The sequence below is a fragment of the Salvelinus fontinalis genome, chromosome 8, assembly GCF_029448725.1.
Source record: "Salvelinus fontinalis isolate EN_2023a chromosome 8, ASM2944872v1, whole genome shotgun sequence".
Lineage (NCBI taxonomy): Eukaryota > Metazoa > Chordata > Actinopteri > Salmoniformes > Salmonidae > Salvelinus > Salvelinus fontinalis.
Window position 1 is genome coordinate 14,649,509 of NC_074672.1, and position 16,098 is coordinate 14,665,606.

Here is a 16,098-nt window from a genome sequence, read left to right on the forward strand (position 1 = left end):
TAATTAAACTATTTTTAATGGGTGTTAGAGATGACTGTTCATCCTGTTGTCATATACTCTGTCAACTGTTAATAACAATTGCTTTTACACCATCTGCATGACAACTTATGTCATATGTTATTGCATGCTACATAAGAGTCTACATACCATGTGTTATAACAGGGTGTTATGTAATTTACCAACCTCTGTGTACCATTATTACATTTCATGGAATGATCGATGTCATAACCATGTGATCTGCCCTTAATACAATGTGCAAAGAAACCATAAGTAAAGTGACATTAATTTGAAGTGTTTGACAATGAGACAATAAACTGGTCTGAGCTGTACAAAATGGACCACGTCCTGGTATAAAAAATATAAAATGTAACATGCAACAATTTCAAAGATTTTACTTAGTTTCAGTTCAAATAAGGAAATCGGTCAATTTAAATAAATGTGTTAGGCCCTAATCTATGGATTCCACATGACTGGGAATGCAGATATGCATCTGTTGGTCACAGGTATATTAGAAAAAAAGATAGAGGCGTGGATCAGAAAACCAGTCAGTGTCTGGTGTGACCACCATTTACCTCATGCAGCGCGACACATCTCCTTCACATAGAGTTGATCAGGCTGTAGATTGTGGCCTTTTGAACGTTTTCTCACTCCTCTTCAATGGCTGTGCGAAGTTGCTGGATATTGGCGAGAACTGGAACACGCTGTCGTATACGTCAATCCAGAGCATCCCAAACATGCTCAATGGGTGATACGTCTGGTGAGTATGCAGGTCATGGAAGAACTGGGACATTTTCAGCTTCCAGGAATTGTGTACAGATCCTTGTGACATGGGGCTGTGCATTATCATGCTGAAACATGATAATGATGGCGGCGGATGAATGGCACGACAATGCACCTCAGGATCTCATCACAGTATCTCTGTGCATTAAAATTGCCATCAATAAAATGCAATTGTGTTCGTTGTCCGTAGCTTATGCCTGCCAATACCATAACCCCACCGCCACCATGGGGCACTCTGTTTACAAGGTTGACATCAGCAAACCGCTCACCCACACAACGCCATACATGTGGTTTGCGGTTGTGAGGCCGGTTGGACGTCCTGCCAAAGTCAAGGGGTATGAATACTTTCTGAAGGCACTGTATATTATGAAAAAATGGCTTGTTAGTTAAAGTAACTAAGTAATAAGTAGTTGACGTTGCAATTGCGTTACTTTTACGACCCACGGATGGCAGTGGGGAACCGTCAAGGCAATCTATACGTTCAGAGAAGGCCCAATTATAAAATAATTGTTGTATTTTTTAAATATAAATGTCGTTTTAATTTAAATTTGATCTTTTGAATAATATTTCAATGGTATTCTGATTATATTCTTCTTTACAATTACATTCTGATTTAATCTCTTCCGTTTGTGTTGGAAAGGGTTAAAACTGAGGAGAAAAAATATCTAATCAGGATTTTTCTTTGGTGGTTTCTGTTGAGATAAATCTAGCTAGATAGCTCACCAGGCGCTAAGCCCTCAGAAGCTTGATAGAAGACATCTGCCATTCAACTGAGCAGAATTTTATAGTGACAGTGGAATCAACCAATCACATTTTGACTTGTAATGGGTGGGAACAGTTTTTTTATTGCAGCTCACTTGCTGTTGTTAGCTATCTCTGAAAATAATGCATTATGTGTGTGAAACGTTGTTTCATTTAAACTTTAGATCACTGGTTACTTTATGTTCTGAACTGTTGTCACTTTTGGTAATAGTGTTATATTGATGGCGTTAGGTGGGTTACCATAAGTTAATGTAAGCAATGTGGTTGTTGTTACTGGTAATGTTAGTGCGGGTTCTGTCTCTGTGATTTTCTTGATTATTTAATTTGGTACAAAGAAATTTCCCCCACTGAAAGGCAAGGTTCAATAGCCACGGTTCGAAGCTGACGGACGGCTTTAGCTATCTAGCTAACGTTAGCTATCTGCTAGCACTAGCTAGCTAACTTCACTAGCTACAGGTGGAATAAAAAAAACATACTCTTTGTCACGTTACACATTTACATCCTATTTTACTTGCACAATTACCTTTTCATCTTAACAAATCTTCTTTAACTCAACATAACTGGGTCGTTATTACTCAGATTATTTACTGAATCCTGCTGTGCCCCAGCAACCTTGATTTTGTTGTAAAAATTCTATTTGATTCCATTTCGTTTAAAAGTGTTTGTGTATTTTTTTGCAAGTTGATGGCATTATAATGTGTCCTTTTCATACCAGGACGTGGTCTAATTTGTTCAACTCAGAGCTGTTTATTGTCTCTTTGTCAAAAGAAAGAAAATCCTAAGTACATATGTGCTCCCATTTGCCCATGTTTGTTGGAGATCCTTTGAATTGTAAAGTTTTATGATAGTTTCAACTCATCTTGTGGTATAAGCACACTCATAACTGTTTTATAACATTTCAAATTAATGTCACTTTATTAAGTGCATATGACATGGTTATGACATCAGTCATTCCATGAAATGTAATAATGTGACACAGAGGTTGGTAAATGACATAACACCCTGCTCTAACACATGGTATGTAGACTCTTATGTAGCATGCAATAACATATGGCATAAGTTGTCATGTAGACTGTTTAATAGCAGTTGTTATTAACAGTTGACATTAGAGCATATGACAACAGGATGAACAGTTATCTGTAACACTCATCAAAACAAGTTTAATTACATATTATGCCGTTACAACTATTTAAAACTACTTACGACAGCTTATGACAAATGGTAGATTGTGCTATATAGCTGTAATAAATGCTTTATGAATACATTCCAAAGGACACTTACAGTAAAGTGTTACTGACTGAGACTGATGGTACTCACGTATATCGATGACACAGGGATTCGATGCAGATCAGCACTCGCACATTGTCCCTGGCTCTCAGCTGACTCTTACTCCTCTTCACCTCATTGTGGTCTTCAGGGAGAAAACAGGGAGAAAACATCTGAGGTCAGACATTATCCTGCTTAGAAACACCTCTGAATAAAAGGTCACAGAGTCCTCTGAAAATATAGCATATTTTAGCAAAATATCTGTATAAATGGGGCCTCATTCATTGTCTTGATATTGAATTCCAACTTCCAAATCAATATATTTCCCAAGATGATTCCCTGTTAATTAGATTTCCTTATTGTAGAGAAGCATTCCCTACCGATATGAACATTAGCAGAGAACTGGTAGATCCCTGTGACGGGAGCCGTGAATCGTCCTGTGGATTGGTCCATTCCTGTCCCTCTGAGGAAGGCACCTTTAGCAAGAGGCTGGAAGGAGAAATACAATGTGACATGTGGAATGGAGTTATACAATGACTGACAGATAAAAAATACCAAATTTTACATCTCAATTTTGGGCTCAATTGATATCTGTACGTCTGCCAAAGTGAACACCCGAGCAATCAATCCAAACTTTTCCAACTGACATTTCTTTAACTTGGTATATGTCTACTCTTAAAGGACCAATCAGCAGTTGAAACAATAACAAAGCGTATCCCTGCCCCTGTTTTGGTAAAATGCTGAGGGATGGGGCTGGAGAAATGTAATCACTCTCAAATTCATAGATAGAGCTATGGATTCAAGGACTGACCATCCATGGTATCAAAGTTATAGTTTTAACCATGTTTTGAGGCTATACAGTGTTTGTTTACATTTACTTTGTTAACAAACATTGGAGTAAAACAAGCTTATACTTTGGGTTCTGATGGGGTACGACAGTTAAACTAAGCTCATGAGAACTGTATAAGATATATTCTTCAAGAATCAATGGGTACATATCATTCATTTATAAATCCAAAAATGGATGTAGCAACTGCTGATTGCCCCTTTAACCTCCCGCCTCAGAATGTCCCTGGGCATAGTTCTTCCACTACAGCATGCTAATTTAAACAGAGTATAAATTTGTCCTCTCCACACCATATTCCAAGTCACAGACAGAGTGCCTTTTGTGTGCCGACCCAGAAAGTGATGTGGAGCATTGCATTTTTGACTAAGGAGCCAGTCTGAGCTCCAGCCTGGTACTGCTTTGTCAGACTCTAGGGAAGGAGTGATTCTTATACATCAAGTGGTTATAACCAGAATCATTGCTAGTTCAAATCCAATATTCAAACATGGCTAAAAGAAAGAAAATTGAAAGATAGAAACCTGATTGTGAATATTAACATGGACTTGATATTGTGTACTGAATGGTTTAGAGTAAGACAAGAGGATACAAAAGATGTTCAAGGGGGTGACCAAATACTTCACAAGCGTCTACATCCTTTACAAACTTCTCGATTGTTCCTCCAAAACGTACCGTCTGAAAGTTCTGTAACTCCATCAGTGTCTTCTTGTCGATAACCACAGGTCCTTTGAGTTTACAGTGGAAGGCTTCCTCTATCCTCCTGTAAGAGGTCATTCCTTCCAGGGTGATGTGGGCCGTGGGTATCTGACTAGGACTGGTACTGGTCTGCCTATCCACTGCAGCAGTTCTCCTCTCTGTAGCTTCTGATTAAAACACAGAAGGAATATGAGATAATCTAAAGAAATAATAAAGAAAGATGACACGAATATGGACTTAACTTTAAACTATAAAAAAAACTTTCTCTGGCACTACAGTACACCAATAGAGTAGTGAGCTTGCTGACCCAATATCTACCGTGGATGGTCAGGTACTTATGAAATACTTCCGCCTTCACTGAGACAATGATCCATCAGTAGTAACAATCAATCACCAATGTCTTGAAATCAAGTCCTCCTATACACAGCGAAGGACCAGATGCGACTTTATCACATGTTGTGTCTTTATATGACATTTTAAGACTTTATATGATGTCACCTTTTATCATCTTTTTGAACTCCTGGAGGAGGACTTCCTGGGTGACCTCTGCCCCGGGAGATCCAGGTGGTCCCTGGGGGCCTGGGGGGCCAGGAGGACCTGGTGGCCCGGGCTGACAGAGACCAGGAAATAATAACACATTACATAATAATATAGGATCATATGAATAAGAAGATAATCTACTGTACAGCAGTGGAGGCTGCTGAGGGGAGGAAGGCTCATAATAATGGCTGGAATGGAGTCAATGGAACGGTATCAAACATGTGGTTTCCATGTGGTTGATAACATTCCATTGACTCCATTCCAGCCATTATTATGAGCCGTCCTCCACTCAGCAGCCTCCACTGCTGTGAACACGATTTGAAACAGAAACTTGTTTCAATATTCAAACAACCAATATTCTACTTATGTATCGTACTAGATGCTTCGTGACCAATGTAATGAACAAACCAGTGCTTGATCAGCTAGCTTCTTTGAACCACCACTGAAGCCATTGTTATATTTACCAGTGGCCTTTTGCGTTTGCGGCACTTCCCAGGGAAGTTGCCTACAGGTCGTTTCACAAAGTCCATCCATGATCCCAGGGGATCCACTCTCTGGTTGTCAGGATTCTATAGGATACATGAGACAGAGAAACCCATGAGACATTTTTCATTCAACATCAATAGGTAAGTAGGTAGGTACACATACATTTATGTAGGTACACACATTTATGTGTACCTACATAAACCTGGCTGATTGATGGTGAGCATTAAACAAGTGCCCAGTGAAATAAAGTATGATTAAGGGTTTTGCCAGAATGTACTTACAATCAAGCTAGTCCCAAACTGTTGCATTTTGTTCTTATTCCTCAATCAAAATGGCTCTTTAAGGAGAACAGTGCTAATTGCAAGATTCATCAGATATTTCAGTCTGGAATCATTTCGCCCACTGGCACACAATGCAAAGTATTGTAACTATGTAACTGAATCCAATGAGTCATAATTTCTGCTTACCCTCCATTGGAAAATCTTGCTTTAAGATACTATTAAATGGTGCCAGACATCAAGGCAGGTCACACTGTTAAGCGAACTCTCTTTCATTCTTTCTCTCTCTCTCCGTGTCTCCTTGCCGATCTACTGCCATTCCAGAGAGAGGGAAGAAGGCTTTTTGTGTCGTATCTTTCACTTTGCCAATTATGTTCAGTCACTTTTTCTTTCCAAGACTCTCCCTGTTTGCTTGTTTTTTCTCTCCAGATAACTCACTCAGGTGCCACGTCAATTCTTATTTGCCTAATAGGGTCAAAGGAAAGTAAACAAGACTTCTGAAGTGATTTTTTTCAACACAAACATTTCCATGAGCATACTGTGCATTCAGGACTCCCTGAAAAATTACTCTATCCATAGGATATTTTAGTGACCAATTAGACTACGACAAGATTTCTAAACATCCAACAACACTTTCACCTATACCTAGCTACAAACATACCAGCAATGAAATGTTTTTTTGGCCCACAATTGAAAATGTAAGCTATAACAGGAAGAAAATGACCGAAACGAACTTGATGAACATAATAATAGATATGGTGGCATACCATAAAAGTCAACAGAGGCTGTTGAAGAAGTGCATGGACGTACATGATTTCTAAGCGGAAACTCCCTCATGATACTCATGATACTACTTCCGGCGCCGACCGAGATGGCCGCCTCGCTTCGCGTTCTTAGCAAACTATGCAGTATTTTATTTTTTATGTGTTATTCCTTACATTGGTACCCCAGGTAATCTTAGGTTTCATTACATACAGTCGGGAGGAACTACTGAATATAAGAGCAACATCAACTCACCATCGTTACAACCAGGAATATGACTCTCCCGAAGCGGATCTTGTGTTTTGCCTTCCACCCAATACAATGGATCTGATCCCAGCCGGTGACCCTAAACAACGACGCCGTAAAAGGGGCAAAGGAAGCGGTCTCCTGGTCAGACTTCGGAGACACATCGCGCTCCACTCCCTAGCATACTACTCGCCAATGTCCAGTCTCTTGACAATAAGGTTGATGAAATCCGAGCAAGGGTAACATTCCAGAGAGACATCAGGGATTGTAACGTTCTTTGCTTCACGGAAACATGGCTCACTTGAGAGACGCTAACGGAGTCGGTGCAGCCAGCTGGTTTCTTCACGCATCGCGCCGACAGAAACAAACATCTTTCTGGTAAGAAGAGGGGAGGGGGTGTATGCCTTATGATCAACGAGACGTGGTGTGATCATAACAACATACAGGAACTCAAGTCATTCTGTTCACCAGATTTAGAATTCCTCACAATCAAATGTCGACCGCATTATCTACCAAGGGAATTCTCTTCGATTATAATCACAGCCGTATAAATTCCCCCCCAAGCAGACACATCGATGGCCCTGAACGAACTTTATCTGACTCTTTGTAAACTTGAAACCACACACCCTGAGGCTGCATTCATCGTAGCTGGGGATTTTAACAAGGCTAATCTGAAAACAAAACTCCCTAAATTCTATCAGCATATCGATTGTGCTACCAGGGCTGGTAAAACCTTGGATCATTGTTATACTAACTTCCGCGACGCATATAAGGCCCTCCCCCGCCCTCCTTTCGGAAAAGCTGACCACGACTCCATTTTGTTGCTTCCAGCCTACAAACAGAAACTAAAACAACAAGCTCCCGTGCTCAGGTCTGTTCAACGCTGGTCCGACCAATCTGATTCCACGCTTCAAGACTGCTTCGATCACGTGGATTGGGATATGTTCCGCATTGCGTCCAACAACAACATTGACGAATACGCTGATTCGGTGAGCGAGTTCATTAGAAAGTGCATTGACGATGTCGTACCCACAGCAACGATTAAAACATTACCAAACCAGAAACCGTGGATTGATGGCAACATTCGCGTGAAACTGAAAGCGCGAACCACTGATTTTAACCAGGGCAAGGTGACCGGAAACATGACCGAATACAAACAGTGTAGCTATTCCCTCCGCAAGGCAATCAAACAAGCTAAGTCCCAGTATAGAGACAAAATAGAGTCGCAATTCAACAGCTCAGACACAAGAGGTATGTGGCAGGGTCTACAGTCAATCGCGGATTACAAAAAGAAAACCAGCCCCGTCGCGGACCAGGATGTCTTGCTCCCAGACAGACTAAATAACTTTTTTGCTCGCTTTGAGGACAATACAGTGCCACTGACACGGCCCGCTACCAAAACCTGCGGGCTCTCCTTCACTGCAGTCGAGGTGAGTAAAACATTTGAACGTGTTAACCCTCGCAGGGCTGCAGGCCCAGACGGCATTCCCAGCCGCGTCCTCAGAGCATGCGCAGACCAGCTGGCTGGTGTGTTTAAGGACATATTCAATCAATCCTTATCCCAGTATGCTGTTCCCACATGCTTCAAGAGGGCCACCATTGTTCCTGTTCCCAAGAAAGCTAAGTTAACTGAGCTAAACGACTACCGCCCCGTAGCACTCACTTCCGTCATCATGAAGTGCTTTGAGAGACTAGTCAAGGACCATATCACCTCCACCCTACCTGACACCCTAGACCCACTCCAATTTGCTTACCGACCCAATAGGTCCACAGACGACGCAATCGTAACCACACTGCACACTGCCCTAACTCATCTGGACAAGAGGATTACCTATGTGAGAATGCTGTTCATCGACTACAGCTCAGCATTTAACACCATAGTACCCTCCAAACTCGTCATCAAGCTCGAGACCCTGGGTCTCGACCCCGCCCTGTGCAACTGGGTCCTGGACTTCCTGACGGGCCGCCCCCAGGTGGTGAGGGTAGGTAACAACATCTCCACCCCGCTGATCCTCAACACTGGGGCCCCACAAGGGTGCGTTCTGAGCCCTCTCCTGTACTCCCTGTTCACCCACGACTGCGTGGCCATGCACGCCTCCAACTCAATCATCAAGTTTGCAGACGACACTACAGTGGTAGGCTTGATTACCAACAACGACGAGACGGCCTACAGGTAGGAGGGGAGGGCCCTCGGAGTGTGGTGTCAGGAAAATAACCTCACACTCAACGTCAACAAAACAGAGGAGATGATTGTGGACTTCAGGAAACAGCAGAAGGAGCACCCCCCTATCCACATCGACGGGACAGTAGTGGAGAAGGTGGAGGCTCAGGAGGCTGAAGAAATTCGTCTTGTCACCAAAAGCACTCACAAACTTCTACAGATGCACAATCGAGAGCATCCTGTCGGGCTGTATCACCGCCTGGTACGGCAACTGCTCCGCCCACAACCATAAGGCTCTCCAGAGGGTAGTGAGGTCTGCACAACACATCACCGGGGGCAAACTACCTGCCCTCCAGGACACCTACACCCCCCGATGTCACAGGAAGGCCATAAAGATCATCAAGGACAACAACCACCCGAGCCACTGCCTGTTCACCCCGCTATCATCCAGAAGGCGAGGTCAGTACAGGTGCATCAAAGCAGGGACCGAGAGACTGAAAAACAGCTTCTATCTCGAGGCCATCAGACTGTTAAACAGCCACCACTAACATTTAGTGGCCGCTGCCAACATACTGACTCAACTCCAGCCACTTTAATAATGGGAATTGATGGAAATTATGTAAAAATGTATCACTAGCCACTTTAAACAATGCCACTTAATATAATGTTTACATACCCTACATTACTCATCTCATATGTATATGTATATACTGTATATCATCCACTGCATCTTGCCATCTTTATGTAATACATGTATCACTAGCCACTTTAAACTATGCCACTTTATGTTTACATACCCTACATTACTCATCTCATATGTATAGACTGTACACTATACCATCTACTGCATCTTGCCTATGCCGTTCTGTACCATCACTCATTCATATATCTTTATGTACATATTCTTTATCCCTTTACACTTGTGTGTATAAAGTAGTAGTTGTGGAATTGTTAGGTTAGATTACTTGTTGGTTATTACTGCATTGTCGGAACTAGAAGCACAAGCATTTCGCTACACTCGCATTAACATCTGCTAACCATGTGTATGTGACAAATAACATTTGATTTGATTTGATAGTGGTGATGATTGTAGACCTTTGATTGACATGCAAGGATTCTGGATGTGTGGTGATGTTATACTTTTGTTGAAGAAAAACACCCTCACATATCTCATTTATCAAAATGAAAGGCCTCTGCCACCAAATAATTCTAACCCTAACCCACCCTGGCTGACGTTATTTCATTTGGGTGAAAAGCGATGCTGTATGAATTCCAATAACCACAAAATGCCTTGAATCCTCCCCAAGCAAAGGCCTTCTTCCTCCTCCCAAAACATCAAGTGACTGTGGTGGAGATAAAAGAGGAGATTAAGACGAGCCATGAAGGTGAGCTGTCTGAAATGTTATTTATTTAGGTTTGGCAGGAGGACACGGATCACTTATCTGCATAACTAACATGCCTCCTTTTCTTGACAGAAAGAGAGAATCGCCTCTTGTTCTGTTCAAAAGCAACAAAGTAACCCCTTGTTTGTCTTGTCTTCAATATACTGGAATAAAAAAAGGTTTTATATTTGGGGTTTGTTTTTCTCTCCGTCTTCTCTCTTCTCTCTTTTCTTGTGACGGCAGACAAAATAAACAAGTTAAGTAACACAGTGGCTTGTGCATGTTAGACGTCTGTGGGTTTTTGTTGTGTTTTTGAAGCCTGGAGACAGATAAACGGCAGACAGATTTTGTCAAGCCTAAGATATTGTTACTGCATAATCCACCACATCTTTTCCATAACACTGCAACACTGCCCGGGCCATTTAATTGGTTATACTGAACCTTTTTTTCTTTCTACAGCTCATGCTGCATAGGAATTATCTCTAATTATACCTCTCACTTTCATACCAACCTTAAAAGCTCCTAGGAAAAATTATTTGCGCTTGAGACGCCGAAAAAATCTGAAAGAGCTGCCTGCAACTCTATTCCTAAACCACACGTTTGATTTAAACACCGACAATAATCACTGAGGACCCTCTCTGACAACTCTGTTTGATTGAAGTGATGCACACTGAACATTGACAGCAGGTGAAAGGCAAAACAAGGACCTTAACGCGACGCCTGACGGTTCATCCTGCACGTCTCAAAATAACTGCACCTCTCCTCTCACATTGATGTCATACATAGATCATCATACTGTATGTCAGATGTTTTTAGACCACCTCAAGTCAGCCCACACATGCAACTTATAATTATATATGCTACCATAGCTATTCCCTGCATAATAATAGCACTGCTAGGACAGGAGGCCTCTCTTTCTGCTTGTTATCGTCTTGTATTGTTAGCACACGCATTTGTAATTAAACGCGTAAAACTGTGCCCTAAAGGATTTTCGATATTTTAGGAAGTTGGCCTGTAACCAAGGTAATTATAACTGTTATTCAAACTGCAAAATGGGGCAAATCACTTTTTGACACTTTTATACCATGTGTAACACAACATATCATGAGAATTGCTATTTGGTGTCAGGAGTGCATCAATCAAACATTAAGTCATGAGGATTTTAAGATCTGTTCAAGTCTTTTATCTTTCTAGTATGGACACACATTACTCACTTTCATTGATCGTGCTGTACATCACTCAGCATAATATTTTTGCTACCATGACATCCAATAGTGATAGATGGTGGCGCTTCCCATAGCTGGCAAGAAATTATGATTCAATGCACCTCAGTGAAACTATCTTCAATATTCCCCAGATGAAGGACTGAGTCCATACACAGAGAACTTAAAATCCCATTGCATGACGAAATAGAAAAAATGTCAGTTACTGTATGTTTAATTCAGTTCCTATTGAGTGTGGCGCAAATTAAACAATGTTCTCACTCACATACCTTTATATCAGCGCGTACAGCACATGAACAAAGTGAACAGAGGATAGATACAGGTATCAATCTGTATTCCCTTTGATCCCGGCTGTTGTATGAGTGCCATCCAATGGCCGTGTCTTTCAACAGCTGTGAGAGCACACCACTCCAGTGGTGATTTGGAAAATGTGTCAGACATTCTTAAGGTGTCAAACTAAAAGGTATCCCTCAGAACATCAAACACTGTTTGTTTGGCTCATCGGTGGGGGCTTTATTCATACTGAAGGGATGGTGTATATTGCTACATGCCCCGATCCTTATAGTGCAATGAACTTTACTTACAAATATGTGACCACTATATATGATGGACATCCCAGTTTGTATGCATGATGTACAATATCATGACACTTTTGCAACACTATGTTGTTGAACATTGCATGTAAGGTTGCAAATATGTAATAGCCTACCTACAATGTATGCGATTCACCAATTTAATTACTGCTTCATTATATCCATGATCATTCAGGAAACAGTTGCTAGAGTCGTGATGAATAATCCCTTTACATGCATCTCTTTATTAAAGTGACTAGTGTTCCGTTATTAAAGTGGCCAGTCATTTCAAGTCTATGTATATGCTGCCCTATATACATAGACTTGAAGTCACTGGCCACTTTAATAATGGAACACTAGTCACTTTAATAATGTTTACATATTTTTGCTTTACTCATCTCTCATGTATATACTGTATTCTATTCTACTGTATTTAGTCTATACCACTCCGACATTGTTCATCCTAATATTTATATATTCCTTAATTCCCTTATTTTACTTGTAGGTTGTGTGTATTGTGTGTATTGTTGTGAATTGTTAGAAATTACTGCACTGTTGGAGCTAGAAACACAAGCATTTCGCTACACCCGCAAAAACATCTGCTAAACACGTGTATGTGACAAATACAATTTGATTTGATTTGTATGTTTGGGGAAATTAGGTAGAATTATATTTGAAGCAATAAAGGGAGGGAAATATGTCCCTGGGGCAGCATGCCATCAAAAACACATGTGCGTTCCAAATGACCAGAGTTGGTCAAAAGTAGTACACTATGTAGGGAATAGGGTGCCATATGGCCATGGATCCTGATTAAAAGTAGTACACTATGTAGGGAATAGGGTGTCATTTGGAATGCAACCACAGACATAACTGTTAAAACTTGTCTATTTGGCTGCAATAGATACTCAACCAGAACAGCACTCTACATAGCAGGTAGTTTCTGAATCATTAAGAATAAGAAGCATTGCCGCCTCCTCTGTAGACATAACAGTATAGCCCATAACTCTTAGCTTGTTTTAATTGAAATGTCCTTATTAACTTGTTACTAAGTATCCATAATTTACTGCTTAAAATGCACCAACTAGTACAGAAAAAATACCTACACCGTGCAAACAATATCTTGTAATGTTAACTGACTGGTCCGTGACAAAGCTCTTAAAATAAAATGTTTGGAATGGACTTTTGTTTGGTAAAAACAGTAGGATAAAAACACATGTAAACGTGAGAGCAGGGTGCACCAGCCACACCAAAAAATAAGCTTGTAAGATTATGTCTAATGTATGTTTTGTGAACAGGTACATATTTAGTTTGACGTGGGATAGGATGATGTAGAGGCGTCCCTAATCCCTTGTTTTTATATCGTTATAGTCCTTTCGCAGTCATCCATGCATGCGTGTAGGAGGCTAACTAAGGGAGGGCCTATCGCATCCTGGGAGGCAGGGATCCCCAGGCTACAGTAGGGCTGGGCTAGGGGGTACCCACATGCTTCCCCACCGTCACGCATCCACCCGTTCCCCCCTAATGAGCGTCCAATCCACCGCAGTTCTCCCCCGATGCACCTCATAGACAGAGGATTTACCACCACAACACTAAATATGGTGAGACATGCAACCTGTGCAACTGGTGCACCCTGCACGCAACGCTGCACTTTAACTTTGTAGAGATGTCACATAAAAGTTGTTGAGGATATGAGAAAAGTGTAGGCCTTCGCATATTAACCACATGAAACATAGACACCATTTTAATCTCTAGAGTGCTAACAAATTATCAACTGATATGACTGTAAAGGATCAAGCCAGTTTCAAGTCACACTATTTGTGGGTATGCTGCACGTACACATATTCCTATGGTGTAGCCGTCATATCTTCTTTCTTTTCTTTCCACAAAACAACTGCTGCAGTGTCAACATGCCGTAGATATTTATGCAAACATTGAATGTGCATTCCTTTCCAGTGAAGACATGTAAGAGCTACTAAAGCAATCAAATGTATTCATGAAACCTCCTAGGGAATAATAACTGTGCTTTAGTCAAAAAATCTGCAGAGAGTCTGATTGCTGACACACCTGCTTTGTGTTCAAATTATAGTCTTCAAATTGCTCAAATGGGGCCTATTTCCCCCTGTATCTGTGGTAGGTAAGAGGATCCATTAAAAATGACTCTGGCTCCACTTCCATATCAAACTGAAAACTCGACAGTTTTTCCAAACCTAGTTTCAAAAACTATTTGATATACTTAATTTGTAGAGCACAAAGTTCTGAAAAACTTTTTGTGCTTGATTGAACTTGCAATGGTGTCACGACTTCCACCGAAGTCGGTCCCTCTCCTTGTTCGGGTGGCGTTCAGCGGTCGACGTCACCGGTCTTCTAGCCATCGCCGATCCAACTTTCATTTTCCATTTTTTTTGTCTTGTCTTCCCACACACCTGGTTTCAATTCCATCATTACATGTTGTGTATTTTACCCTCTGTTCCCCCCATGTCCTTGTCCGGGAATTGTTTATTGTAATGCTTGTGCACGTTATGCTGGTGTGTAACGGGTTTTGTTTACCCATTGATTTATTGTTCTGTTTACAGTGGTTTTATTTATTAAACTGCGCCGTTGTAAATCAGTTTTTGCTCTTCTGCGCCTGACTTCTCTGCCGCCAGTACGCACCCCCTACAAATGGAACTAATAGAGAAGTCCCAAGCATGCAAATCATGCCCACCAGGCACTCCAGACAGGGTAAAGCAAACACTCAAAGTATTTTAAAATTGTTCAAATAGTATTTGATCCCAGGTCTGAGTTATGCTCCATGGTTTTATTCACTGTGGAATGCACCAGGTAGATACTGTAGACACTCATGAGATCTTTTCTTCTCTTATGTGCTCCATAGCCTCCATTTGTGGTTCCACTCTACCACATAAGTGCAGAGTCCTCCGTTCTGTTAGGTTTAAGCACTTTTATTGTGTAAGTACTGTGCTCACTTACTTTATGAGGTATTAAAAACATGTTGTAAGTAGAAAAGCACAAAATATAAGAGGGAAATAAAAATTTAATTCATCGTTCATCTGAAAGGCAAATTTGAATACATGCCAAATTCTCCCTGGCTTCAACACCCATCAAATGCAGGTCTGATATAAATATCACAGCAAAAAAAGAAATACATAACTCTTTTCTACAAACAACAATGGCTCTGAAAACGATTCAAGGATTGCCAACATTTTAACAATCATTTGCACGGCAGTAGGCGTATACACCCCCATATTATTCTTTACTTTCAAGACTCCAGTCCAATGTGAATCTGAGGTAGAGGAACATGACCAGCACATGATACGTATCAGGCAAGATTAAGGGATTTCTATAAATCTGGCATCAATTAGAAGTTACTAAAATAAGAGGTAATCCAAATAAAACAGGACCTCTTTGCCTAATATATATATAAAAAAAAGTTTTATTTCAAGGGGAATATCGTCCTAACAGTTTATTTTACTTGTAGATTGTAGATATAATGACAAAGGGCTGCTTATTGTTATTAAAGCGGTCTGTCAGGATTTCAATGAGTGCATAAATTGATTGTGCAATGTGTAACTAAACAATGGTCATTACGACATGTTATAAATGTCATACTCTCACTATGGCATCCTTGTTCTCACTGTTTCCAATCTTTTGGTTGGATATGTTGATGGGCAAGCTTAGTGGGCTATACTTCCTTTACCTGTGTGTGTGTGTGTGTGTGTGTGTGTGTGTGTGTGTGTGTGTGTGTGTGTGTGTGTGTGTGTGCGTGCGTGCGTGCGTGCGTGCATTCCCAGCCCGGTCCCCTGTCTGTGGGGCGATTCAAACAGTGCCACACACCCCTTCATTAATCATGGTGTTGGGATAAGAGAGGGGAAACTCAAGCCCTCCCCCAGGGCACTGCTTAGCCATTACTCAACACGCTAGGTGTGATGTTCGATTTGACTGCCTCAATTACTGACTTCACTGACCGAGCCCTTTGCTGCTCAACACTGACAGATTTCACTGCACTTTGGAAAGAAATGAAATACAAATGTATATATTGTTGTTTATATTGGGCAGTTCTGCCCTCACAGTGTATTTACGGTGCTAGTCAGTGAAATCATGAT

General features: G+C 41.1%; 1 protein-coding gene across 2 annotated transcripts in view; it reads right to left on the reverse strand.

Moving 5' to 3' along the window:
* Positions 1 to 16,098, reverse strand: part of LOC129860657 (adipolin-like) — a 28,150-nt gene that overhangs the window by 6,637 nt on the left and 5,415 nt on the right. Inside the window, exons 2-6 of one of the 2 annotated variants that reach the window (XM_055931277.1) lie at positions 5,353 to 5,457; positions 4,847 to 4,958; positions 4,325 to 4,512; positions 3,189 to 3,297; positions 2,860 to 2,953 (exon numbers count right to left, since the gene is read on the reverse strand). In XM_055931277.1, the coding sequence (XP_055787252.1) occupies positions 2,860 to 2,953; positions 3,189 to 3,297; positions 4,325 to 4,512; positions 4,847 to 4,958; positions 5,353 to 5,457 (608 nt within the window). Of the gene's footprint in view, positions 1 to 2,859; positions 2,954 to 3,188; positions 3,298 to 4,324; positions 4,516 to 4,846; positions 4,959 to 5,352; positions 5,458 to 16,098 lie in introns of both variants that reach the window. The other variant, XM_055931276.1, reaches the window with a different exon arrangement.